Here is a 26,441-nt window from a genome sequence, read left to right as displayed (position 1 = left end):
AGGGAATGTTCAGTTCTCAGTAGAATTGTCCTATGAGAAGTTAAATGCTGTGGTTATTGCAAAAATATGAAACACTGAGAATCAGAACCAGATAAAGAGCATTAGCTTTCAAAATTGCATAGCTTATAGCATGTAATTTGCTGCTATTTGTAGGATTTGGGTCTGTAGATTGATGGCCTTAATTGTGTATCTTCTAGTAATCTAGATGAAATAACATGGAACAGCACTAAATCCATTTGTCCTGTGTGGCTAATTTAAAGCTCAGCATAGATAACTGCCAAGTAGAGGTTCTTTATGTTTGTCTTGCTTGTATGTCTCTGTTGAATATTCATAGTTTCTATTAATTAACACATGCCCTTCCATATTTGCTACATTTTTGTTTTAGATAGTAGATTAATTAAAGGAGTTGTTGCCATGAACCCCCAGGCTGTGATCTTGTCAGGTCTTGTAATATAGGCAGTATCGGGTCAGGGAAAGTGACGCCTCTTGAGAAGTGACAGCTCACATCCTGGCCATAGGTCCAAACTTCATAGCTTGAATACTTTTACTTTAGGGATATTTCTTCTACTACCATCTTCAGAAATAAAGTTTTATGGAAGCTGAGCTCTCATTTTCATTGTAGGTTCCTGGCCACAGAGAAAAGCTCAAAGCTATGGAATGTCAGCAAAGCAAAAAGGCTTGATGGATCAGCAAGAATTAAAAATGTATTTTAAATACCAAGCAAACCTCAGACTGATTTTCAACCCTCACTTGACATCCCCAAGGGAGCTTTGGCTGGCTAGAGCTGGTAGTACTGGGTTCCTATTAAAGCTGCCTTGTCAGTTATTTTTGCAACGGTAGGGATGTATATGCATTTCTTCATGTATCAGATAGGTAGTGGTGACAGCTCTCCAGGAAATCACAGGACCAGTGACAAACTGCAGTTATCCTCTAGCTCTGAGCTTTTTCTCCTGCATTCTTCCCACTTACCCATTTCCTCGGTAGCATCGCTCTCCTGAAATGACTTTGGCAGAGTTAGAATAATGACCGTCTTAAAAAAAATTTAGCTAAAAAGCAAACTCGAGTTTTCTAGTAGTCTCTCAAGCATGTAATGATACCTGCCCTCACACCATCCCCAGGAGCAGAGTGGCACGTGCTCCAGCATGGGCAACAATTTCCTGATGGTGAAACTGGCCAAGGAGTATGATAAGAGTAGCTGGGGATTTCTATCAGGGTAGGTTTTACAGAACAGGCTACACAAATCTTTCTGTGAATCTAAATGTTCATATTTCTGAACCAGTGACTGGCTTAAGCCTTCTTGGAAGGCAGAAAAATTATATTGCTAGCTTTTCAGTGGGGCAGGGGACACTTTGTCGTCTTTACCCATTCCTTAGAAAGCTAACAAATCCCAAATTGAAAAAAGCTCTCTGAAAGGATAAAGATTTTAAAATTCAACTTTGTCCTGATTAAGGAGTGAAAGGAAGTTGGATATTAAATGGAATAACTGTTCATTTCCTACCTTCACTGCTACCCTGGGATCCACCAATACTGAGATTTACCATAAAGATGTACTAGATGGTCTCCCAGCTTTCCATACTGGTTGCCAAGGTGTAGCAAACTGCAAACCTGTTTGGTGGTCAGAGATCTCTTGGAGCTCAGCGGGGTTTCTGGGGAAAAAATATAATCTGCCTATCAGAAACTTTTGATAAATGAATTCTAATGAAAATTACGTGTTTAAGTTCTAGTTGTTTTTTTTTCCCCCACCAAGAAAGCAGATGTATTCCTTGAATATCTCAGAGAGCTTGTAGAGGTGTGTCTTTGTGCCAGCAGAGATACAGACTTTCTGTTTCTGTTCATTTATGAAAAGGATATGGTCTCAGATAATTGGATGCCATTGAAAATGACAAGCAGGTAAATAAAGACAAATATAGAAAGTTTGTGTTGATAAATCTTTACTTGGGCATTGAAATAAGTAGATTTGGATTCCAAATTGTGCCTAATTGACACCAGACTTCTCAGAAACCTGTGGCTGCTCCACATCATTTCAAGAATAAGCCAAATTACTAAGTATTCTACTTGTATTTTTGCTTCTTCAATAAGGCTTCCAAATATTTCTCAGCATGTTCAAAATTCTAGTTGATGAAGCATAACATATAGATTTTATCAGTGGTTTTTGAAGATAATACATTTTTGTGCCAGACGTGTACTGAATTCACTCATTTGCTTGAGGTCATTAGTTGCATTGCAGAATTACTGAATATTGATCAATGACACAATAGACTGAAATGACACAGTATTCTGGACTGTCCTTGAGACAACATAATAACAATGACAAAGAAACATCTTGTTCTCTCTGTATAGCTCCCCTACTATTTTTTCTTCCAGTACTTGTGATTTATAATGACCTTTGAGTAAAGTAGTCGAATCTGTCAGTCTTCAAAAGGTACCAGCCATGATCGACCATTATTTCTGAGAGAGAATATGAGGAAAGACAATGTGATAGAGAAAGGCACAAAACATCTTCTGGGACAGATTTTAGTCACTATAGTTTTAATGTAGACATTGATGATTACCTGTCCTTCACCAAACAGACACCATAATCATTTCAAATGGCATTTTACATGTTTAAGCCATCATTAAAAACTGCAAGCTGCTTTCAGATCAAAACTCCTCCTCCAGCATTCATGTTTGATTGGCTGCTTTTGACAAGTGTTCTTAAGCTGATGATTAGAAATCTATGCACTTTTACTGAATTGAAAGATGAGATGTGTGTATCTTTTGAGGTAATGGGTATTATTACTCATTTATCCTAATCTGGTATCCACTTGATCAGCTGAAGCCAGATTCAGATGTAAATTATAGACTCTTTAGAGACAGTGAGTTGAAACTCTGGTGTTTTCACATCGATTCTGCTCCTATACAATTACTATTATACCCCACTGATGATGATGGACTCCCTTATAGAGTGCTCCACCTTAGCATGAACAGAAAACTCTGCACACAGCAGAACTCTGGCATATAGCAACCTACAGGGTATAGCAGAGAGTAGTGGTTGCTCTTAGATTCCTGGAATATACCTAGGGGAAACACTGCTGAGTAACAGTTATCTGTTCTTGAGCAGTTGTACAGGAGATGTGGTGGAGTTTCCAAAGCTCCCTATGTCTTCTTGCCTCTAACTCAAAGCCATTCACAGGCATGATCTCTTTTCTTCTTGGGCTGACCTGGTGTGCGGAATAGCTCCATGAACTGAAGAGAAAGATACAAGACCATCCCATGGTCCTTCTTAGTGTATCCTAAGGCAAGCTTGGCTTATTGAAGGAAGAGAACTGCTCTATTTTAAAGGGAAGTTCAGTGATTTTCCCTCATTACTTGGATTATTGTGCTTTGAGGTCCAGTGTTTATTTTGGAGACAGCACAGCTGCTCATCTCTTCCAGAACTGAGCTGTGTCTTAGAAGTACATTTCATCCCACATTTTAATTCTGTGATTTTTATTTAAATATTTATTAACTTTCAAGCAGTTGCTATCACCAACCTTTCTGTGATACGTTCATGAGACGTGTTTCAGAAAGCAAGTTTACAGCCACCCTCACTTGCCTTCTGAAGAGCCCAGACATCCCCTGGATAAGCCATACTTTCTCAAAATGCATGAACACACAAGGCATGCAAAGGTGTCTGCTAACAGCTCTTCACTTTTATCCTGAACATGTGGTGTGAGTGCACTGGAAGAGAGAGATTCCTGGGTGAAACACAGGTGCTGGTAGGTCATGGAGGTGAGTAGTTGTGATTGCCTCCACTTCTGCGCAGGTCTTTGCTTTTATATTACAGCTTTGTGCTCACCTCCAATCTTCAGGTTTCCATTCGTATGTGCAATAAGTAGAACTGATTAGAAAAAGCCTGAGGTTAATGGTCTTTCCTTCCCTTTTTCCCTCCTTCCCATGTGCCTCTTTTATAAGTAATACTTAAAGTGTGACCTCTTCCAGCACAGGTTTGTTCCCAGTCAAACTGGCTTTGAAGGTCAGTTCAACTGTAGCTGGTCTGTCCACTATCTCTTGATCAGCCTCAGTTGCCAGTGCCAGCTGGGCTGTTCTGACCTTCCCACGTATCGGACTTGTCTCTGTCTCTGTCCTTGCGACTTGCAGCTTGGGCAGGTCTTCCTTGCCACAGCCCTTGAGTGATGAAATGTCCCCTTTTCTTCCATGCTCTCTCCTGGCAATTTCTGAGAAGCAATAAAAAGGAGAAGAAAAAAAAAAAAAGATAGCAAAGTGCAGGTTTTTCTACAGAAATCATTTAGCTCAACACTATATCTTTCAGGAGTGGACCTTTGCTGTTTGCAAAGCCTTGCTCTCATAAATTACCACTACTTAATTTCAGACAGTGCTCTCATGATCTGAAGAAGGTGCTATAGAAGAAAGTGTGTTTTACTGAGAAAGCGTCAGAACACTTCTTAAAACACAATGGAGTTCCTTTCTCCTTCTCCAAGATGAAAAGCAATGAGTCTTTAGCAAATGGTGTGGGGCATTTACCATCTCTGATGCACACTGCCGGTTGTGCTGCCCTGCAAAGATTCCTGACATTGTCAGAAAGGGAGTCTCCTGTCTCACTGTGAAAGAGCTCTTACTTACAGACCTTCAAATCTCAACTTCATGCATAGCAAAATGATCCTGGGTCATGGTAGAGGTTTCTAGAATAGATAAACCTTTTTTTTTCCCCCCTTTTTGAGTCTGCTGGAGTTGGATTTCTGTGTATTTAGTTAACCAGTTTCTGTGGAATCATGGATCAGGAAGAGAAAGAGAACTCATTGGGATTTTAAACTTTTCTCATGCCTTTGTGACAATGCAGTTTTTACTTAAGGTATATTGTACTGTGAATTAAGTTTCTGTGATGCTGGGGTTTTTACTCCCTTACATTCCTTACCTTTTGCAAGGAATCTACTGCAAAGGAAATCCAGAGTCATTAGAAAATCTCTGGTTGACTTCACCAAGTGCTGGAGCAAATCTCTGCTAAAGAACTGGGATTGGGTGTTCTTGTTCGGCTGTAGAAAAGGTCTCAGATCACCTGCCATTCTTGTGTGGCTGAGTGCAGAGGACTGAGGTGCTTCTCTTGACATTTAGAGGTGTTGGGATATGAGCCAGAGCTGTTTGAAAATTTTATTAGTCCAGAGGGTCAGGACATTGGCTTGAACAGATTGCTGTGCTGACGTGGTTGACAGTGTTACTTTTGACAAAAGGTTATTTAGAAGGAGTTAAGACTTGAACAGACCTGTCTTGAGAAATGGTAGTTCCCAGTGTAGCCTGAGCTCTGCTCAGGAGAGCACAAGAGGTAGATCAGTGTGGACCCCACTGTGGTTCCCAATTGACTCGCGTGGCTCTGGCTGCTCACGCAGCAGTGGCACCACAGCCAAGCGTGTACATCTCTCGCTCGCTGCTCACAAAAGGCAATATTGTGCCCTTTGGGGGATTTTTGTGTGTGCGCTGACTGTAATCTAGATCTGATAATGGCACAAACCACCTTTGAGCCGTCACTGAGGCCAAAGAGAGAGAAGAACAAAACCAGACACATTTTCATTAGCTTTTTCTTTCCTAAACAATGTGCGCATTATTTCCTGTTTAAAACTACAAAGTTTAGCAGCAAAACACATCTCATCCACGTGTGGCGTGGGCGGTGTTGATATCCCCTGCCTACGGCTGTCACACCCACTGCTGCATTGCAAATTGCCTCCAATCAAATGAACTCACAGAAATACCAGTGTTGTTGCATACGCTGGGCTTTGCATGATGTATTTCTGCATCGCTGCTGTTCTTCTTGCAAAAATCCTTTTCAGTCCCAGCTGTTATTTTCAGGAACTGACAAGTAAGTTTATGTAAATGAGTTAAATTTACTCTGAACATGGCCATAACCCTTCATCAAAAAACAATGAAAAGGAAAGTAATACGTAGCAGAACATATCCCAGCCTGTGTCAAAGCTGGCTCTTGTCAGCATGAAGAGATATTAAGTGAGGGAGGAGAGAAAATAGCAAGTAAAAAGTTTCAGAAAGCTCTTTCTTGGTTGCTCCTCCTGTGCTCTGTGTGAGGGGTAGTGTAGCTCTGAGATTCAGGAAGGGGATGATGGAAAATGGAGTTAAACCACTTACTGTAAGTGTAAACTTGCTGCCTTAGCAGTGATTCTCCGAAAGGCCGCATTTTTGGATACTTGCTGCAGTGGAGTCTCCTGGTAATATATAATTTGTTTACTAAACAGGGAATGTAATTGAAATGTCCCTTTAGAGTTAATGAAAACACAAAACGGCTTTCCAGAGTAGACTGAGGCCTCTAATTTAATTATCTGTGAGCCTCATAGATTAAAAGTATCCTTTCATCCATTCCTGGCAGCCTGAAGTAGTTGAATAACTGAAATTCAAAGAAAAACCTTACGAAAAGGAGACCTGGCAGATGAAAGAGCAAAGGGCCAAATGGTTTGTGAAAGGATTTATCTCCATTGAGATGCCTATTGCCTTTCTGGCAACTAATTATATGTGAAAACTATTAAAGATTTGGAAGCTGTGATATCCATTAAAGGGGCCAGGGGTCCCCATTGCCTGCAGGAAAAACAAGCTGGCTTTTCTTTGAAATACTGTGTTATGTATCAGAGGAGTTACACTTTAAGGGCACATTGCAAGCAGTGGCCTTAAGCACGTGAGCAGTTGCCAGAAAACCAGCAGGAGCAGCCGTACAGGTGGCGTTGAGCTTGCTATGGGGTTATTTCCAGAGCCAGGCCTTCAGGCTGCAGATCAGGCCCTAAAGCAAAGCCTGGAGCGATGCTGCCCCACTGCTGCAAAGGCAGCCAGAAGCAGCCAGAGCTCAGGTGCATCCTCACTGCGGTGGGGTCTGGTGTGTCCTAACACTGCCTGATCTGCCTGCCCTCTGCATCGAAGCACTTCTGCTCTCGTGTCAGCCAAAGGCTGAAGGACAAGTCTCTCTATGTAGTTGCTGAAATACAGCAGCCGCCCTTGGCGCTTCTTGTCCACCTTTGCATGTCTACACTGTACTGTGTGTGTTACAGCAGCACTTGCTGTCCCAGCAGACACCACCGTGTCTGTATGGAAACGCAGAGCATTCAGACTGACTTTGCAGAGGAAGCCTGTGGCTGCACAAGATGTGAACACAGGTCTCCTCTGGTGTTACCTCAGGCTCAGTCACCACGTTGTTGTACACGAGTTTCATCCCTGCTATACATGAAATATTTTCTGACTTTGGAAAGGCAAAACAGAGAGGTGCAAATGGGAAAAAGAGGGCCATGCACTTGACAGGGTGAATATACACGGAGCAAAGAGGTTTGCGAGTAGCAAAAAGGATGCTTCACCGCACTTGGGGTTGTTTTGTTAGAATATGTTCTCCCTTGTCAGGTTTGTACTTGAAGACTTTGATCTAGAGGCACAGTGTGTCTAGGAAAGGGAAAAAACAACTTTGCTGCTGTTATAAACATTTACAGCTTCATTGTCTTGAAGTGGAATTTCACCAGCTGAGCAGTAACCTCAGCTGAGATGACCTGAGCGTGGAGAGGAGGCACTGGTACTTCTTGGAGTTGCCTGATCAGTGCCCAGCAAAAAATGTACTGATTGATTTTATTGTTGTGGGAGGTTTGAGGAGTACTGGTTTTTCTTTTCTTTATTTCATCTAGATCGGATCTAAAATTTTGGATTTTGAAAAAGGGTTGAGTTTGAAAAGTTTTTTGAGTGGATGGCTGTGCAACACAGATCAATGCTCTTTGAATTGTATGTGTGCAAGTGGGAACTGAAGCAAAGAAACTCGCGCAAATGCCAGATCTCTGTGAAACTCTGGCTACGAAGCTGGCCCTAACCATCATCTGAAAGTGTTACTCTAAAATGTATCTCAACTGGTACTTAAATATACTCTTAGAAAGGTATTTCATGTTATCTTTGTGATTAGTCAGATTTTAAAACGTTTAAAATTTGAACAACTCTGTCACTTAACTGCCCGTAAGCAACACGTATTTTGCTTTTCTTTTCTTTTGCTATTTTACTCGTGCTTGGTATGACACTTGCTTGATCTGGATTAATTTCCCATGCTGATTTGTTCTGAATGTGCCCTGCAGGCTAATGCTATATTTGCAGCCTCTCTTCTTCCTTTGTAAAATTTCTTATTACCATTTACGGGACAGCGTGTTCTCTTTGACGCCTTCCAGAAGTGCCAACTGCCTGTTGAACAGCACGGCATCAGCTATTAAAGCCTGATCCAAACCCCAGCAAAATCAGGGAACAGTAAGGCAATTCAAGGTTTTTAAGGAAAGGCAGTATCTTTTATTAGATCAGCTGTTACAGTTGGAAGAAAACGGACAAGCTTCCAGACACACAAATCCTTCTTCAAGTCTGAAATAGCAGCAGTATTGCTTACACCAGCATTCCTTACCAGTGAGACGGCTGTGGTCCCAGCAAGGTTTGAAAAAATGTGATTATAAGTGTGTGTATTGCATGGCCCTCCTTACTGGGGAGGTCTTCCTAGCAGGACGCAGGCAGACATTCTTCTCCTCTCTCCCCTGCCCAGTATACCCCCAGTATACAGGGGATATGTCCTACAAGGATACATAGCATAAGGTCACTTGTATTTGAGAAGGAGACTTCAATATCTTATGACTGTGCTACATCTTCTCCGTAGTCACTCTGCTACTGGGAAGGGCTGGGGCAAAGCTGTGGGCTTTGCCGTGCAGGTGGTAACCACAGGATCCATGCTGGAAATTTTTGCTCCTGATGTTCGCAGCTGACCAGCAAATAGTTGTGGGACCAGCTGGCAAAATGAGTTTTATTCCCTTTCTTGTGGTTGGTTTACAGGGAACAGCGGTTCCTAAATTTTCTGGAGTCACAGTTGGCTGACCAGCCACCTAATAGCAAAGCTTGTGATTGAAAATACTACACTGGCAGGATGGTTCTGCAGAAAAGCTGTGAGCAGCTTCCCATAGTCTTTGTATTGCCTATTGTCACAGGACTGAAAAATAAGAAGTAACAACCCCGTACGCTGCCTGCTTACTCTTCCGGATTAGGGATCTGAACATCCTGCTTTTTCTTCCTATGAGAGATTTTGTATTTATCTTTCTTTTTCCTTTCTGAAAATCTGCAAAAGTGTGTACGAAAATCTTTCTAGTTAAAGAACACAGGCAGGTGCTCAAAAATTAATTGTTAACATTAACCTTAACATTTCTATATTTCCACACTAGGAACTGGGATGTTAACAGTAGTTAATAACTGTGGTATTAAGAAGCTAAGGATGCTTTTTGTTCATGTCAATATTTCTGTGGTACACAGGCTGTAAGAACTCTGGATTTTGCATTCCTTTTGGAGTGTATTAATAGGTGTGTTAATTACGCAGCTTCTCTATTCATCCCTGTTTGAAAATGAAAGGTTGTGTTTCAAGAAATTGTCACCACAAGAAAATTGTAAATAATTATTGATGCTTCTGAAGAAATTAAAAGGAAGAACAGTTTATGACTTTGTTGATTAACACACAGACTTGAACAGCCAATGAGTAAATACCACTGTAAGCAGGAATATGATTATTGGAAAAGCTTAATTCAGAAGGAAATATACCTCTTAAAAATTATGCAGGCTATAATCTTAGTTTAAGATCTGCTTTGGGCATTGGTGTTCTGGCCCAAAGCTATCTTACAACTGTCTTGAAAGTCCTTAAAAGTTTAGAAATTTGTGGGAGCCTGTCTTCATATAAAATACAAGTGTTTCAAATGTGGTTGTCTATCTGAATCCATCACTGAAGGCACGTTGTACTTAGGGATCTGAATCACCATTCCTGGCTGTAGCTCGCCCAGCCTGGCCAACTTTTGATTCATCCTTTATATGTGTTTCTCCACCCAGTGATGTGCCCAGTGGCATCAACCATAGAACAGCATAGTTTCTCTTTCGCAGAGAAGGTTTTAGTGGAGGAGTCAGGCAGAAACCATATTCTCTGGTGAATCTCAGAATTTGTTTCATTTCCATTAGTACCCAGCTGAGATATCCAGGTTTGAAATCACAGCTGTGAGTGTTACTGTGTAATGGGGTTTCTTTTTCCTTACGTGCACCAAAAGGAAACCGATGAATTTGTCTGTGAAAGACAAGAGCTTCATTCTTACTTGAAACTAAGATCCTGTCATATTCCTACCTATTTTAAGATATTTCTATGCTGCCAGAGTAGAATAAGTGAAAAAGCAGGATTCATACTTGTTCCCCTTAATGGTAATTGTGTAGCCATGTGGGCAACCACATGTCTAACCTGCAAAACGTATTTCCTTCTCCGGGTTCTGCAGCCAGTAAAGGGTTCTGGATGCCCCAGACTTCAGACATCTACAGGTGGGTTTGAGATGTAGATGGAGATCCGTCACTGAGTCAATGCTTCAGATCAACCCCATGTTTAGGTTGGATCTCTTTACAAATTGGCACTTGTAAAACTGAAAGAACAGTATGAAGGGAGAGGCAATGAAAACACGAACTGCTGAGGAAAAAAGCATCTGCTCTCAAACCACTATTTTTTACTGTCTGACACTCTTTAATAGTGATGGTGTTGCTGCTTTTTTCACTCATGAAAATAGAAACTGGAGAAGCAGTGTCCAGCACACAGGTTAATGTGCCAGCTATGCATGAATGGTGCACATTATAAATATACGTTTAAGGTCCTTTCATGCATACCACAACTAAATAACAGCCAGCTCTGTCTCAGTGTTCTTCCACTACTGCATTTATGGAGTAGCCCGTAGTAAGGGAAGGCTGCAAGGAGGGCTGGAAATGGCAGTGCTGATGAGAGCAGCAGATGTCATTGCACTTGACTCCCTTTCTGCTGCAACTGGTTATACATTCTGGTGGGAGATGTCAAAAAGCCAAAGAACTAAAACTCTCCTTTGTTCATTATTTCACCCGACACATTCCTATCGTCAGGCTTTGCCCAATGATAGCTTTGTCTCTTGTTGCTTCACTGAGACTTCGCTCTTTTTCAGGTACCAGGAGACAATGAGAAGCACTGGAAGCCAGTGTTAGTGGTCTTGACAGAGAAGGACCTCTTAATATATGAGAGCATGCCGCGGATGAAGGAAGCTTGGTTCAGCCCTCTGCATACCTACCCCCTGCTCGCCACCAGGTACCCATGCTTTTTTATTACAACCACTTAAAGAGTGGGAATAGCAGAGTCAGCCAGGAAGAGGTATAGCTGGTGCACAGTTATATATCACATTTGAAATGTTGTGGTTTGAGAAGCAGATTCTTCTTCAATGGGCCGATGTGCTCAGCATAACTCCTCACTTCTCCTCCATTTTAAGTTCTGGATGGCAAGAAGCACACCGGAAGGATTATGGGCGCAGCCATTTGGCCCAGATCCAGAGGTAGGAGTGCTGAAAAAGCCAAGAAGTCAATCTCCTGAGATTTCTATCTCATTGTGTGGACCTGAGGGCTTGGCAGTAGCATGCAAATTTCCAGCCTCTCCTCCAGGTTGAAAAATGTGAAATTGTTGCCCTGAGTTGGACGTGCTGGTGGGGCAGTTCTGCACCACTGGTTTGGGGCTTTTGGGGATTTGCATGTGTGATGGAGACACTTAATTTCAGTACAGCTTGTGTTCTAGCTTCAGAAAACGAATTACTGGCTTTTTTAGCTTAAAATGGTATGCTTGGAAGACACATTTTTGTGTCTAGGTTGGAAGTAACTATCTCTATTATTTCAAAGGTATCCATCAACACTAATTCAGAGAGAGCTTTCCCATGGCTGTCTTTATGCAGTGGAAAATGTCTGTGCTTCTTGATGTGAATCTTAATCACATTTCTCTGTCAGTATGGTCAAAGGGCTTGAGAAAGAGCTGCTATTCCATTGTTTTGGCTTTGCTACAGGCCTTTATTATACCGTTTTCAATGAGTTCTCATTCAGAAGGTCTGGTAGCACATGGCCAAAAGCAGTGGGTCTCTTACTGCACTCTCATTAGTTAATTTCTGTTCTTGGTCTTTTAGTTCTCTCCCTGAATGAACTGGGGCTTTGCTGCTAAGTCATTATATTAAAAAAGCTATTAATAACAACAATGGGTGGCTTGTATTTGAATATCAGTTTTTGTGTAAGACATATAATAAAAAAAAAAAAAAAAAAAAAAAAAGCTCAGTGAATTATGCTGATGGTTGCTTTGTCCCAGTCTACCTACCCGTGATAGAGCTTTCAGGCTTCCTGGGAAGCTGGCCTCTGACTCACCCTGTGGTGCTGTGACATGAGGTGAGAGCCCCAAGCTTTGCACCAGGCAGCCTGCTGCATGTTGTGGTGGTGAAGGTTGACAATTCCAAGTAACAAGTCCCAGTGAAAACTATGTGAGGTGTTGGAGCTGGAGGCTGTGTCCAGGTGTGGCACTAAGGCCTTAGGGTTTGTGGATAGAGAGCACCCCAGCTGAAGGTGATGCAGCTCTTCCTGCTGCTTTGGGGTGTCATTTGTACATGGACCCAAATCCTCCTCCTTAAAGTGACCAGAGATCCTGCCATGCACCCTGCCCCTTCCTGCCCACACGTCTTCACGTGTCCAGACAGCCCTTTGGAGGGCATAACCAGCCCATTATCAGTGAGCACCGATTTACTGGATCAACCAATCTAAGTCCTCTTCTTAGAGGGCCTGTTACTTAATCACTTTTTCCCAGGAGTTCAGATTTGAGAGTGGACTGGCTTGCCTTGGGTGGGGATAGTCATCTCCCTGTCCAATGGGATTCCTGTGTGAGTGGAATCTGGCTGGAGGGGAATGAGAAGTTTCTTGACAGGGGTTCAGGCTGCTGAAGGGTCTTTATGGACTGGGGAAATGGTCTGCAAGAAAGATGGGAATGTGGTTCAGACAGGACAACCGCGAAATTTAGTGCTGGGGAATAATCAGCTGTGCTGGTTTGGGGTGGTGGATGACTGACAAAATAGTTACTCTGCCAGGGAGCATCTGGGCAATCTGGTGATATTGCTTAAATCTATGGTGTTTTGTTGTTGAGAAAACAATCATCTTGGGTTATAGCAGGTGTTGCTTGTTGGGCAGATGTAGTGATCTAAACTAACCTAGCTACAGAGCATGAGTAAAGCCTCAGGAGATGCCCCACCTTCATGTGCAGCATTGCATTTCCAAAAGGATGCCAGTTAGTTGTGGGACGTCTAGAAGAAAGCACTGCAAATGTAAGTCCTAGAAAACACTATCAGTAGGGAATTACTCAAGAGACCTTGGTGTTTTACTTGAGAAGTCCATGGAAAACATGTCAATAGATTTCAAGTAGGAAGACGAGAAGCCATGAGGAGGACAGGGGAGCATGTTCTCCAGGTCCCTGTGGATACAACAGGACATAGTTGGCTGCATATGTGGCAGGGGAGGTTTGGGGTTGGTCCTGGGAACAACTTGGTGTGCCAGTGAGGTACTGGATTAGATTCTGTAGGAAAATTTCACAGTCCTCATCACTAGAGACTTTAATGGACAGGTAACACTAACTCAGGAGCGTGTGGGCATATGAGGCCTGCTCTGGGAAGGGAGATGTGCTGGGTGACCTCCTGAGAATGATTCCAGTTCTGTCTCTGTGATTTCTTACTAGTATCACTGTGAACTTAACACTTGGGTAAAAAGACAGTGGATACTCAGAACGTGATGTTCAGAATGGAGTTGCAGTCTGATGAATACATAGAAATACATGAATCCCCAAGGTGAGCAGATGACATAAATGGACAGATTCTCTAAATCTTCACACCTACTGTTTTGGATGATTTTGATTAAAACCCTGCAGGTTTCTGCTTTTATGATCTGTCACGCTGAGTACATTTATACCAAAAAAATCCACCGGGTTTGCTGTTGGTATTAACTGCTGCGCTCGTGCTCGGTCAGTGATTACCCTCCTCGTGATGGGGTTTTTAATCCCCTCTGCGCATTGATCAGTGCAATTTAGAACTTTTCACCTGGAAAGTTTGCAGACCACATGTTGTAATCTTGGCTGCTCCCATCTCTCAGATTTTTATGAGTCCTTGGGAAAACATTTTTGCTTAGCTAATGCATATTTGAAAAGCTGCTGAAACTGGAAAACTTCAGTGCCAGATACTGTACGGAGTCATGCCTAATCTACCCAAAACATAATGAGCAGAGAAAATTGGAAAGTGGTAGAAGGATTACAATCTTCTTACAGTATTTTAGCAGCAGAATTTCAACATGCCCTTTCTGTTTGTTGATAAATTTGCCCTCAACCTATGGATGCTATTAAGACTTAAAAATATTTTCCAGTCAGTCTTTCCCAGCTTTGTGCGGAATATAAGTAATAGCTCAAATAAAACTGAGATCAGGAGATTTAAGTTGTTCCTTTAAATCTCTGCAGCAGGAGGCACAGCAGCTGGCTCGTAGCCCTGACTCCAAGGACCTTTTTGTCATAATCTCTGTTTCAGTGTTTCCTTATGCCTGAATAACAGTGCCTCCCTCTAGCATGGGAATGGGGCTTAAGTAATTACATCTTAAATGCTTGCAATCATATTGCGTTATCTATTGTAGCCAGATATGAAATGAAAAATGATAATAATAATAAAACAGTCCATGTTGGACTCTGATTAAAGATCAGGTAAGTAGCTTTTGTGTGAAGCTGAGGTCTGTAACCAGCAAGTATTACAGCAGTTTGATAGTTAATGCTGTGGAAAGTTGAGGAAGGAGTTTGGACACTGATTAGTCATCTGTGGAAGTGGAGAAGGGGGGCAGGCAGGGAGCAGTGGGGTTTCTGAGCACCCGGGGAAGGTGTACGAGGTGGCCTGCAAGCTGTGCAAACTCCCCCCTCCTCTTCCCAGGGAAATGAGGGTGGTTGTGGCTCCCCCCAGGGCAGAGCCTGGATGAGCTGAGAGCATGTGCATCGGTTTCCAAAGAGTACAGCCATTCCAGAGCAGGTTTCAAACACTAAGTCAGGGGTAAAGGAGTGGTTTCAACGTATGAAAGGTCAGAGGGTAGTGGCTTTGCACTGGGCAGAGCTGCATGTTGATGCACTTGTCTCACAGTCTCTTCTGAGGTAAGTCTCAAATGAGCAGCTGAACACTTGCTTTGAATGTCAGTGCTGGTTTCACGGTGATTTTTGAAGAGGCCATTAGGTTTTGCTGTAGCAGTAAATGGGAGAAACTCTTTTCATAGCATTAGGATGAGAAGTAAGTCCCAGTGCATCTCGCCCAGCACTTCATGGTTGACCGTACCCATCTTGCTATCATGTTTGTAAAGAATAATGCCAAAAAGGTCCCTGAAATACAGAGAGACAAGGGAGAAATTAGAGAAGATTAGAAGTGTTTCCCTGTCTCTCTGGAGCTGCCTTTCACAGCCGCTGCCTGCTATCTACATTCTGTGCAAGCACACGTGGTGGTGACCAACCTTCTCCTGCCCTCTTGCGGCTCTGGCTGCTCTGGGGAAGCGTGTTTGGGCTCCTGTGTGCTCACAGACACCTCAGAAACCTCCACGGAGCCCGGTGACCTCCAGGGACTGTGGGTGAGTGTTTCCAGAGCTGGCCTGGGGTGCCTTTTCAGCACTGGGGTGCAGGGTGCACTGTGCACACAACTGCCTCCACAGTCAGAGCGACGGGGGTGAGAGAAAGCCTTCTGTGAAGTTTCTAAGACTATTCTGTTGCCTTTAAAGGTATTTTTGTGGTCTTCAGGATAAAATATCTTTTATGTAGATGAAATAGCTTGTGTGAATGCCACTTTATTAAAGCTTGGGAATCCTTTAACTTGTACCCAAATCCATCAGTGCTGACAGCTGGTACATAAATGCTATCAAACGTCCCTCTGCCTATTTGTCTAGTTCATGTTTAACTGCATGATTTTGCAAAGCATGGTTAGAAGTCATATTTTTAAATATGATTTCTAAGTAGTGAAACTGAATTTTTAATAACAAGAATGAGAATGAGAAGGCAGGTAAGAAACAAGGTTCATGTTGGATGTGTACAAATACTTTAATTTGCAAATTACATCTTCATGCCATCCAGATGCTGAAAAACCTAAAATGCCAGTGCAAAAAATGCATCTGGAGAGGGTGGTGGCACCTCCCCGGGTACGCTGCCTCTTGCCTGACAGGACCCTGAAATCAAGGTAGATGATCAAAATCCAAAGGAAGTTACCACAAACCTGAGCATGAACAAATCTTGCAAACCTTCTAGTGGGGTATGAAAGAGGGACACGTCTGTTCAGCACAGTGCACATCCCAAATATCAGCATGGGCTGCCAGGGAATGGAGGAAAACTTCAGGTGCCCTATGGTTAGTGTTTCAATAACTGAAAAACTGAAGTTGTGCTTTTGCTTTCCTTTCTGCCTTTTTTTTTTCTTTCCTGTTAAAAACCATCTCTGTTTGATAGCATACTTCTACAGTGTCAGCTATCAGACAACTACTCTGGCAGCTGCAAAACAATAATTTGAGGGTGAATTAGCATTCAGTAGATGATTAGTATAATCTAATGTTTTATGTTTCAGCACAAGTATTTTGTTACCATGCTACACACTTACTTTACAGTTTAATATGAAGTATATTGTTTGCCTATAGAAAGGGAAACAGGATACGCAAGACAGAAAAAAGCTTTTCAGAAGAATTTCCCTGATTTCATTTTGTGACTCCCTCAGAGCGTTAGTGCCTGGGTCCCAAAGTGAAAAGCTCTTCTGGATTATTCTTTTCAGCTGAATCAGTGTCATGTCCCTGAGCAAATTCTGTATTCACTGTCCACACTTCTGCAGGAAAAAAGCCCAAAAGGACAGTCTTAAAGAAGAATTAAATATTATGAGCTTTTCTATCTCAAAAATATTCCTTGCAATTAGTGTTTGCTCAGATGAAGAAACCCTTCCTGGTCATGGGAGATCGTGATGCCAGGCAAAAAAAAAAAAAAATTAATTGCAGTAAAATGTGAGAGAATTTCAGATTACAAATAGTCGCAGCATTTTGTATTTTGCAGGTTCTTTATGGGAAAAGCATGTAGAAGATGGTACTTTGGCATCTGCATGTTTTACAGAACTTCTAACTTTATCTGACAGCATTTATCCTTGAGTTTATCTGCAGATATTTAAGCTTTACGGCAACTCCAGCCTGACAGTGAAAGTCAGATTCAGCTGCCTCATCCGAGCGAGGGCTTGTATCTGTGCACCAAACCCCATCACAACAGACCAGTCGAGGATTTCTCTCAGTTCCTCATCCAAAGGGGTGTTTTCTACAATCAGTTAGGAATTTAGGGCCCTCTGGGACATCCCCATCATCACCTGCACGTCTGAATGCTTCAGTACACGCTGGAGTCACTTCAGTCTCAAATACAGAGAAGATGCGAGTTCTGGTGCTCCCAACTGTGTGCATTTAGGAACATTCAGAGCTGTGCTCAGGTGCAGATTTTGGCGCAGTGCTCTGTGTCAGCGTTATAATTCTCTGATGTGTTTTCAAATCCAATTGCAGGTTGGTCCATTCTGGCCCAGGAAAAGGCTCACCTCAGTCCGGGGTGGACTTGTCTTTCGCGACCCGAACGGGTACAAGGCAAGGGATCGAAACCCATCTGTTCCGGACGGAGACGAGCCGAGACCTCTCCCTGTGGACGAGGAGCGTGGTGCAGGGCTGCCACAACTCTGCAGAGCTCATCACGGAAATCACCACGTGTGAGTAACAGCCGGGGTGGCAGAGCTTCACACCTCCTTGTGACACTCAGGGGTAGTTCAAGTTCCTTCTGCTAGAGGTGATTCATTTCAAAAAATGTGGGTATTTAGGGCTCTATGTGTTTAAGATATTGTCCCCTTGCTTTCTGAGCCAGTCTCATCTGGTGTGGTACCTGTGGCCAGTGACACAGTCCCTTTCATTCTGACTTTTGGTCTTGTTTTTGGCACGTTGTTTCAGACACAAGTCTGTAGTCAGCCATGTAGGGCTGTGTGTTATGGAGGAGTGACTGGCAGAGAAACTCACAGAAAAGAGCACTTTTCTGAGAATCGGGAGACCCCTGAGAACCTAGTGGGGGTTTCTCCTGCAGAGGGAGGAGGCAGATGAGGACCAACGCATTCACAAGAGTGAATTGGTCGCTTATTTGCCCAGCTCTGCACACTTAACAGTAAAAAAAATAGAAACTAGTCCAAAAGCTACATTTTAACAGCTAGTCATTTTCCTCTCTGGACACCAGGGTGTCACTTTTGCTACATGCAAAGTCAACTGGAATAAAGGTAATTGGCTGCAGATGCTCTGGGGTGATGCCCCGTTCGGCCAGGGAGCTGCTAACATGAGGTGGCTCTGGGGCTTTGCAGCTGCACCTGTGAGTGCCCCCAGGATTTAGGAAGTCCTTCCCTGACTAGGTCACCAGTTGACAGGGCTGGTCAAGTTGAACGTTATCTCCACTCATTGCCTGAAAATGTGAGAACCACCTCAAAGGCATGTCCATCTCCTCAGCCCATTGGTGTTGATGACTTTCTTTTCAAAAAACAGGAGGGCATCAGCCCCTTCTATTATCGTGGTGCTTTTAGCCCAGTGCCAAGGTCCCTTCTTGACAGAATGGTTCACAGGAAAGTGGTGGAAAAGAGAATCTGGGATGCGAACACCTAAACTCTTCATGTTTTAATTTGGATCATGGCCCATGTTTCTGAGCTGAGGGGAAGATGCAGACTTTCTGCTGCAGTAGCTATTATATACAATCATCTGGGCCCTTTTTCAATTACCACAACACTAATGAGGACTCAGGAGTGTCTTCATCTTTGTCAAAATACTTCAGGGAAACCCTTTACAGCTTCTAATTTTCTTGTGTGCTGTGTGCAACATTTATTGATCTTGACTATGTATGTCAGGCATAAGAAGAAGAGTAGCTGTGACTTTGTGAAGGTTTGGAAGGAAGAAATGCCAGCCTGAGCCTTCTTAAACTTCAGCAGATTGTTTTTGTGTCAGCACGTAGATGTACACTGTGATATGAAGAATGCAGTGAGAAAATGAAAGGACTGACACGGGTTTTGTTACTACCAAGCATGATTTTAGTCTGTGTGCTTACACCACAACTAACAAACCATCCTTGGAGCTTGCACAACAGAACAGCTCCTGTTGTTTTTCCGTATCTGCAGGTGTGCAGTTAGAGCATGATTTGCCCAGTTTCAGGAAAGGTTTGTTTCCAAAAGATAGTGTTGTGATCAAATGTGGGACGCAGGTATCTGCAGCGCATTGGAAGCTGTTGCTTTTAAGGGCATTAAAGTCTAAACTTTGTTTCCTTCTCCAGCTTGCACATACAAAAGCCAGGAGTGCCGCCTGACCATCCATTACGAACATGGCTTCTCTCTTACAACCGAACCGCAAGATGGTGCCTTCTCTAAGACAATTGCACAATATCCCTACGAAAAACTGAAAATGTCCTCAGATGATGGGATAAGGATGCTTTATTTAGACTTTGGAGGAAAGGATGGAGAAATTGTAAGTACTGCGTTTAGCAGCGTGATGCACATTATACCATCTCTTTGGTGGTCCTTCAGGCTGTGGGGTGGAGAAGCACTAATGGATCAGACACAAGTCTGTAGTCAGCCATGTAGGGCTGTGTGTTATGGAGGAGTGACTGGCAGAGAAACTCACAGAAAAGAGCACTTTTCTGAGAATCGGGAGACCCCTGAGAACCTAGTGGGGGTTTCTCCTGCAGAGGGAGGAGGCAGATGAGGACCAACGCATTCACAAGAGTGAATTGGTCGCTTATTTGCCCAGCTCTGCACACTTAACAGTAAAAAAAATAGAAACTAGTCCAAAAGCTACATTTTAACAGCTAGTCATTTTCCTCTCTGGACACCAGGGTGTCACTTTTGCTACATGCAAAGTCAACTGGAATAAAGGTAATTGGCTGCAGATGCTCTGGGGTGATGCCCCGTTCGGCCAGGGAGCTGCTAACATGAGGTGGCTCTGGGGCTTTGCAGCTGCACCTGTGAGTGCCCCCAGGATTTAGGAAGTCCTTCCCTGACTAGGTCACCAGTTGACAGGGCTGGTCAAGTTGAACGTTATCTCCACTCATTGCCTGAAAATGTGAGAACCACCTCAAAGGCATGTCCATCTCCTCAGCCCATTGGTGTTGATGACTTTCTTTTCAAAAAACAGGAGGGCATCAGCCCCTTCTATTATCGTGGTGCTTTTAGCCCAGTGCCAAGGTCCCTTCTTGACAGAATGGTTCACAGGAAAGTGGTGGAAAAGAGAATCTGGGATGCGAACACCTAAACTCTTCATGTTTTAATTTGGATCATGGCCCATGTTTCTGAGCTGAGGGGAAGATGCAGACTTTCTGCTGCAGTAGCTATTATATACAATCATCTGGGCCCTTTTTCAATTACCACAACACTAATGAGGACTCAGGAGTGTCTTCATCTTTGTCAAAATACTTCAGGGAAACCCTTTACAGCTTCTAATTTTCTTGTGTGCTGTGTGCAACATTTATTGATCTTGACTATGTATGTCAGGCATAAGAAGAAGAGTAGCTGTGACTTTGTGAAGGTTTGGAAGGAAGAAATGCCAGCCTGAGCCTTCTTAAACTTCAGCAGATTGTTTTTGTGTCAGCACGTAGATGTACACTGTGATATGAAGAATGCAGTGAGAAAATGAAAGGACTGACACGGGTTTTGTTACTACCAAGCATGATTTTAGTCTGTGTGCTTACACCACAACTAACAAACCATCCTTGGAGCTTGCACAACAGAACAGCTCCTGTTGTTTTTCCGTATCTGCAGGTGTGCAGTTAGAGCATGATTTGCCCAGTTTCAGGAAAGGTTTGTTTCCAAAAGATAGTGTTGTGATCAAATGTGGGACGCAGGTATCTGCAGCGCATTGGAAGCTGTTGCTTTTAAGGGCATTAAAGTCTAAACTTTGTTTCCTTCTCCAGCTTGCACATACAAAAGCCAGGAGTGCCGCCTGACCATCCATTACGAACATGGCTTCTCTCTTACAACCGAACCGCAAGATGGTGCCTTCTCTAAGACAATTGCACAATATCCCTACGAAAAACTGAAAATGTCCTCAGATGATGGGATAAGGATGCTTTATTTAGACTTTGGAGGAAAGGATGGAGAAATTGTAAGTACTGCGTTTAGCAGCGTGATGCACATTATACCATCTCTTTGGTGGTCCTTCAGGCTGTGGGGTGGAGAAGCACTAATGGAAGTTGGACTAGATGATCGTTGTGGGTCCCTTCCAACTGAAATACTCTATTCTAGTCTAATAACAGCTGAGTAGTACCAGTATTTAGATGCTATACTATCTAGTACAGCATGAATATCCGGCTTTAGAATGAGATAACTAAGAAGAGAGATAAAATGGTAAAACCATGCACAGCTTTCTTAAATATAAGAACAAATTGCGCTCTACATAGCTAGATTTTAAAATTTTATATGTACCCATTTCACTTCTTAAATGATTGCAGGTAGAGGAACTTAAGAATGAGATAGTATTAATTCCAACAAACACATAGGGACTTTGTTATGACAACAAGCTCTGTTTTAGACATTTTGAACATCTAGTTGCTGAAAGAAATGGAAAACTACAACTGTAGTGCAAACTGCTTAGGCCTCTATGCTGTCACAATGACTAAAAATAAGGTGCTTATTCCTACAAGCAGTTTAGTTAGCATAAATTATGCATGTAAACATGGTCGTTCCTGACAGATTTTTTCCAGCAGTTCCTGAGCACGCTGGGTGCTTAATTCCTCACATCACCTTTGATAACATGGACTCTGTGAACTGCTTGTTGTCAGGCTTTCAGAAGGGAATTTGTTACTAGCTCTCCATCAAGTTGATGCATGACTGATGGAAAGGCAGATCTGGTTTGTTTTGATGTGAACCTAGTGCTGAACCTCCTGTCCACCCGGACAAGGCTGTCACACTTAGCAAGCTCCTGGTGAGATCATCTGAACCGTTGACTATGGGTAAGAGTCTCAGTGCGGTGTCACTGCCACCTGTGTGAACAGAGGAGCAACTGTGCAGCATCAGCTGAAGGTCCAGTGTCCTCCCTTCAGCAGTGGCCAACAGCAGATGCACTGGGTATTGGACACACCATCCCTGCTTGGAAACAGAGCCCCAAAAGATGGAGAGGTCAAACCTCCTGGAAGACCGCTTGCAGCATCTTGCTCAGGTTGCTGCTGCGTACCCAGGGGGATGCAAGCCTGGAGGCACCAGCATCTCATCTGCTCTCGAAATGCTTATTACTTACTTTTAGTAACCTAAATATTTGCAGCTGTACGCAAAGAAAAGACAATATGTTGTAATAAAGGGTTGTTATTAATAGAAGTCTGTGAAAATACCAGGCGGCAAATCAAGTATTCTGTAAATGATTGCTTATTTGAGCTGCAATCTAATCTAATCATTCTCAACTTGATTTCTTTCTGTACTTTCAGCAACTGGACCTTCATTCCTGTCCAAAACCAATTGTGTTCATCATTCATTCCTTCCTGTCGGCAAAGATTACAAGACTTGGCTTGGTGGCATGAGCAGGACACATCTGTTTCTGCAGACAGACGGCGTGACCATGCTAATCTGAAGGACAGTCAACAGCAGAGCCCGTACCAGTAGCAGCACACACCACCTTGGGGTTCAGGACCGGGCCCTGGTCATTTCTGCAGTCTTCCAAGGCCCGGGTTCCATTCTCATCAGCTAAAGAGGTGGCATGACAAGGAAAACAGTGGATTTCATTGTAAATAATGGGATTTTTAAAATCCCATGTGAGACAGTAAAAGCGTGTAGTACCATACATGTAAATGTTTCAGAATCATAAATTGTGCCTATTTCAATGTACTTGTTTATATAGAATAAGTAAAGGGCTAAGAAGACAAGAGGTGATGTTGGTTGTGATGCAAGCTCAAGGTTGGTTGAGCAGAGGTTCTCCAAACCAGATTGTCCCACCACCCAAAAGTAAAATATTTTTTTCTGTGCTCACCTGTGCACCGCTTACAGAAGACTTTTCTTTTGTGGCACCATCAGAACCTGTTGCTTGAACACCCAGCAGAGCACACAAATATACAGCTGTGAGCAGCAAACAGCTGGAGGGTCCCTGCTGAGGACTTCAAAAATAAAATGACAGACATCTTACATACATTCCTAGCATGGACCCAAAGCAAGACTAGCAATAGCGCTGTATTGAGAGCTGGCTGTCAGGGGGCACAGGGAGGAGCATCCTTTGTTAATTTTTATAGTGACTTCCCAGAAAGGCTTAATGAGTTCCAGCTGCCCAGGATCCTCAGCTCAGGTGAAAGATACCACCTAAGCTTCTGCCAGCACATTGCCACAGCAGTTTTCCAACAGAAAGCCACGCTGAGCTTCCTGTCCTCCTACCCCTGCTGTGTCACCCCCTCAGCTCTGACAGGACTGGTTGTGTGGTCTTCATAGAAGAACAAATGTGGGGAAGCAGGAAGGGTTGATTTTTTTGAGAGTTTCCTAGATTAGATCAGAAAAGTTACTGAAGCAGCTCCGCAGCAGTGAGGAAACACACCGGGGCAGGAACAGGAGCTGCACTGCCAGGAAAGCCTTCACATGGAAGGAACCGCTCCTGCGAGCGTGACTTGGCAAGTCCACATTTATTCCTTGCTGCTGAAACGTAAGACGTTCACCTCCATACCCACAACTTTCTAGTTCCTGTTTTGCACCAAAACTTACTCTTTTAAGTCAAAACATGTGATTCACTGAGTGTCAGCCTTCTTCACAGTTAGGCTGGGCATGAAGCAGGCAGGAACACTAACCTTCACCATTGGAGAGGATACACACAGCCTGCACCTGGAGCCACTCAACTGGCTCAATGTGGTCTGGCAGGAACAGAAAGCAGCAGAACAGGGATGGCATTTATGTTGCTCCTTTACTTTGTAACCAGAACTCCCACCTATAGGGGTTGGGGGTTGTTTGCTTTTAGAGTTTTGCCCTAAATTCACACTTTGAAGGACAGCAACTGTACGGGAAGTAATAAATCCAAAGTTTGTGAAAGCTCACTTGTCATATTACAACACTTCATTTATTCCTGAGAAAGCACATAAGTTTCAACTTAGCATCACTTGGCTGGCAAAGAGGAAAATTAAAACCACAGTTTGGTTCCATGTTATTTTTAAGCTAAGTCCTCAGAGTTAAGCGTAAGTCATGCTGTTTATTCACAGCACAGGAATTAGTTCATGGTGGTTTCCATAGGTATCTTAATCATCAAACCTAATTAAAAAATTAAGATGATGAGCTGAATTGGCATATGCAGAAAATAATCATTGAAGACCAACAGCTGAATTGCCATTTGGACGAGCAGCCCCGCTCCCAGCCCCTCTCACCAGTCAAAAGCAACCGCGTGAGGGGAGTCACCGAGCTGGGAACTCTGGTTTCACTGTCACGGTACTCGCACCTAAAAACTGATTCCTCTTGTAAATTCCCAGGGCAGGGGATAACAGGTTACAGAACTTACCAATAATTTCCAAACAGTTCTTATCTAGCGACCGCTGCCGTTCCCGTATCTCCCTGTGGCAGTCACTCGGGTCTCCTTTGGCTGGAAGCTTCTAGGAGAAGACTCCTGGGAAGCGGAGAGCAGTGGGTACGGTGGGGACCGGGTCGGTGAGTGTGAACTCACATCATGGCATCTTATAAAACCTTGTGTGACGTTTCTAACAAGCAATTCAGGACACTTCTATTTGCTGTTCCAAAGTCTAACTTACTTAAAAAATCTGGCTGCAGGCTCCTGTAAAAGTTGCAGAGGTTAAAGTGAAATCTTGCATCCTGTGGGGTAGGTTAAATACATATGTAAACTATACTGCACTATTTCCTTGCTCCTTTAACACTTACAAATCACTGGAATGTCACACCTAACATGTATGTGCATTGTAAATATTACAAATTCCTATATTAGTACCAACAATTAAATGAAACAATATGTAATCTAAGGTGCTCAGTACTATATGAAGTATAAGTGAATAACTAAACAGTTTGCAAAGAAAATTCATATTATATATATTTATAGAAAAAAAAAGTAATTACAGATGTTATTTCTTCATTTTCAGATTTTGGACTGATTCATATTTGGATGGGATAGACAAATGAAATATGGACCTACTCCACATTTATAAGAGTATAGTGAATATTTATATTTTAGAGGAAAAGAATATATTTAATAAAGTCATTTATTGGATTTTTGTGAGGTGAGCTTACTTTGTACCCACACAACCTGTTTGGAAGGCTTTCCTGGCCTTTGGATTTAGGCTGCGGAAACCACATTTTAAACCTCTGTCAGTCTGTAAGAATTCAGTTACTGGAGAGGAGGGTTCATCCTATTGATGGAGTGACTTCTAAAAATTGGGAAACACACAAACAGAATTATTAAAGATCTCTCCACAGAGCATCAGTGCCTCCAATTAGGTAAAGTCGGTGTCCGCGTGGCAGCGGCGCTGGTGATGCCAGCCCGAAAGTTGAGTCACATAGCATTTTTTTGGGCTGCTAATATTTACTGAAAGGCCAAAGGGATGTTCTGGGCAAGGCCATTCAGACTCACCTGCTGAAGTTACAAGGCTTCCTTTGTCACTTGTGTTTAACTGGGCAGCTACAGAAGTCATAAAAACATCCCAAGAACAGACACTTCTGCTCAAGCTTCCGCATTCCAGGGGTGAGGCCAACACCCGCCTCGCTCAGTTCTTAGAAAAACAGTTATGGAAAAAAGGATGTGTTTCTTCCCCTCTAATTCTGAACTTGGTGGCCCAGCAGGGAAGCTCACTGCGGGAATTTAAGTCTGTTCCTTCAGTGTGATGCGAGGTGGGGCAGAGCAGCCCCACGGAAATCCTGAGAAAGGGTATTCTAGAGCTTCATTCCTTTCACAACGCACTGGCTGGAAATTGGACGGTCTGATCAGAAAGTCTGTAATAGCAGCTTCCCCCTTAGAAAGACTTGGCTACATATTGGAACATAGCTGTTACTGGAAAAATGTGATATAAGGTGTTTGTTAAAAAAAACATAATAAAAGAAAATAAAGCTGATCTGACTGTGTTCAGGGCAGCAAAATGGTGTTTCCCGAGTCCTGCTCTTTAAGTAGAACCAGCCTCTCTCCAAAGGTACTTTGTAAATCAAAAAATACACATTTACGCGCTACCAAGGAAATCGCTACCGTGAACATCCTGAGAACTGGACTCTTCCAAATACCGGAACAAGGGCTCTCTCCTCCTGCGGCCGGTACGGATTCCCTCTTCCCACAGGACACAGGAACACGCTCCATCCAGCTCTTCGCTTTCAGAAATGCAGATGATTTGATGTAGGGGTTGATGGGATTTCCATCTGCAAGGCTTCTCAATGTCCTCTCACCCACTTAATCACCTAAAAGTTAACTGCAACTTCATTGGTTTCAGTGGAAGCACAACCGGGCCTAAACGAACGATGTGCTCCAGATCATTGTACGATTATTCATTTGTAATTTTATCTTATTTTTCATAAGGGTGAAACTGACAGGTTTATAACTAGCTGTTTGCTGGAGCTATTTTTTATATGTACTATAGTATATATTATATATTACTATATATGCACACACACAATTAC

General features: G+C 43.0%; 1 protein-coding gene across 1 annotated transcript in view; it reads left to right on the top strand.

Annotated features, from left to right (window-relative positions):
• The window catches only part of SNTB1 (syntrophin, beta 1 (dystrophin-associated protein A1, 59kDa, basic component 1)), a 114,880-nt gene extending 88,962 nt beyond the window's left edge, over positions 1 to 25,918 (top strand). Inside the window, exons 4-7 of the mRNA XM_014965524.1 lie at positions 10,956 to 11,095; positions 17,377 to 17,573; positions 19,160 to 19,350; positions 22,298 to 25,918. Coding sequence (XP_014821010.1) covers positions 10,956 to 11,095; positions 17,377 to 17,573; positions 19,160 to 19,350; positions 22,298 to 22,390 — 621 coding nt within the window. The 3' untranslated portion in view covers positions 22,391 to 25,918. The remainder of the gene's footprint in view (positions 1 to 10,955; positions 11,096 to 17,376; positions 17,574 to 19,159; positions 19,351 to 22,297) is intronic.
• The last annotated feature ends 523 nt before the right edge of the window (positions 25,919 to 26,441 follow it).

This window comes from Calidris pugnax, unplaced genomic scaffold, assembly GCF_001431845.1.
Source record: "Calidris pugnax isolate Ruff unplaced genomic scaffold, ASM143184v1 scaffold41, whole genome shotgun sequence".
In the NCBI taxonomy this organism is placed as follows: Eukaryota; Metazoa; Chordata; class Aves; order Charadriiformes; family Scolopacidae; genus Calidris; species Calidris pugnax.
This window is presented reverse-complemented; position numbering and strand designations above follow the sequence as displayed.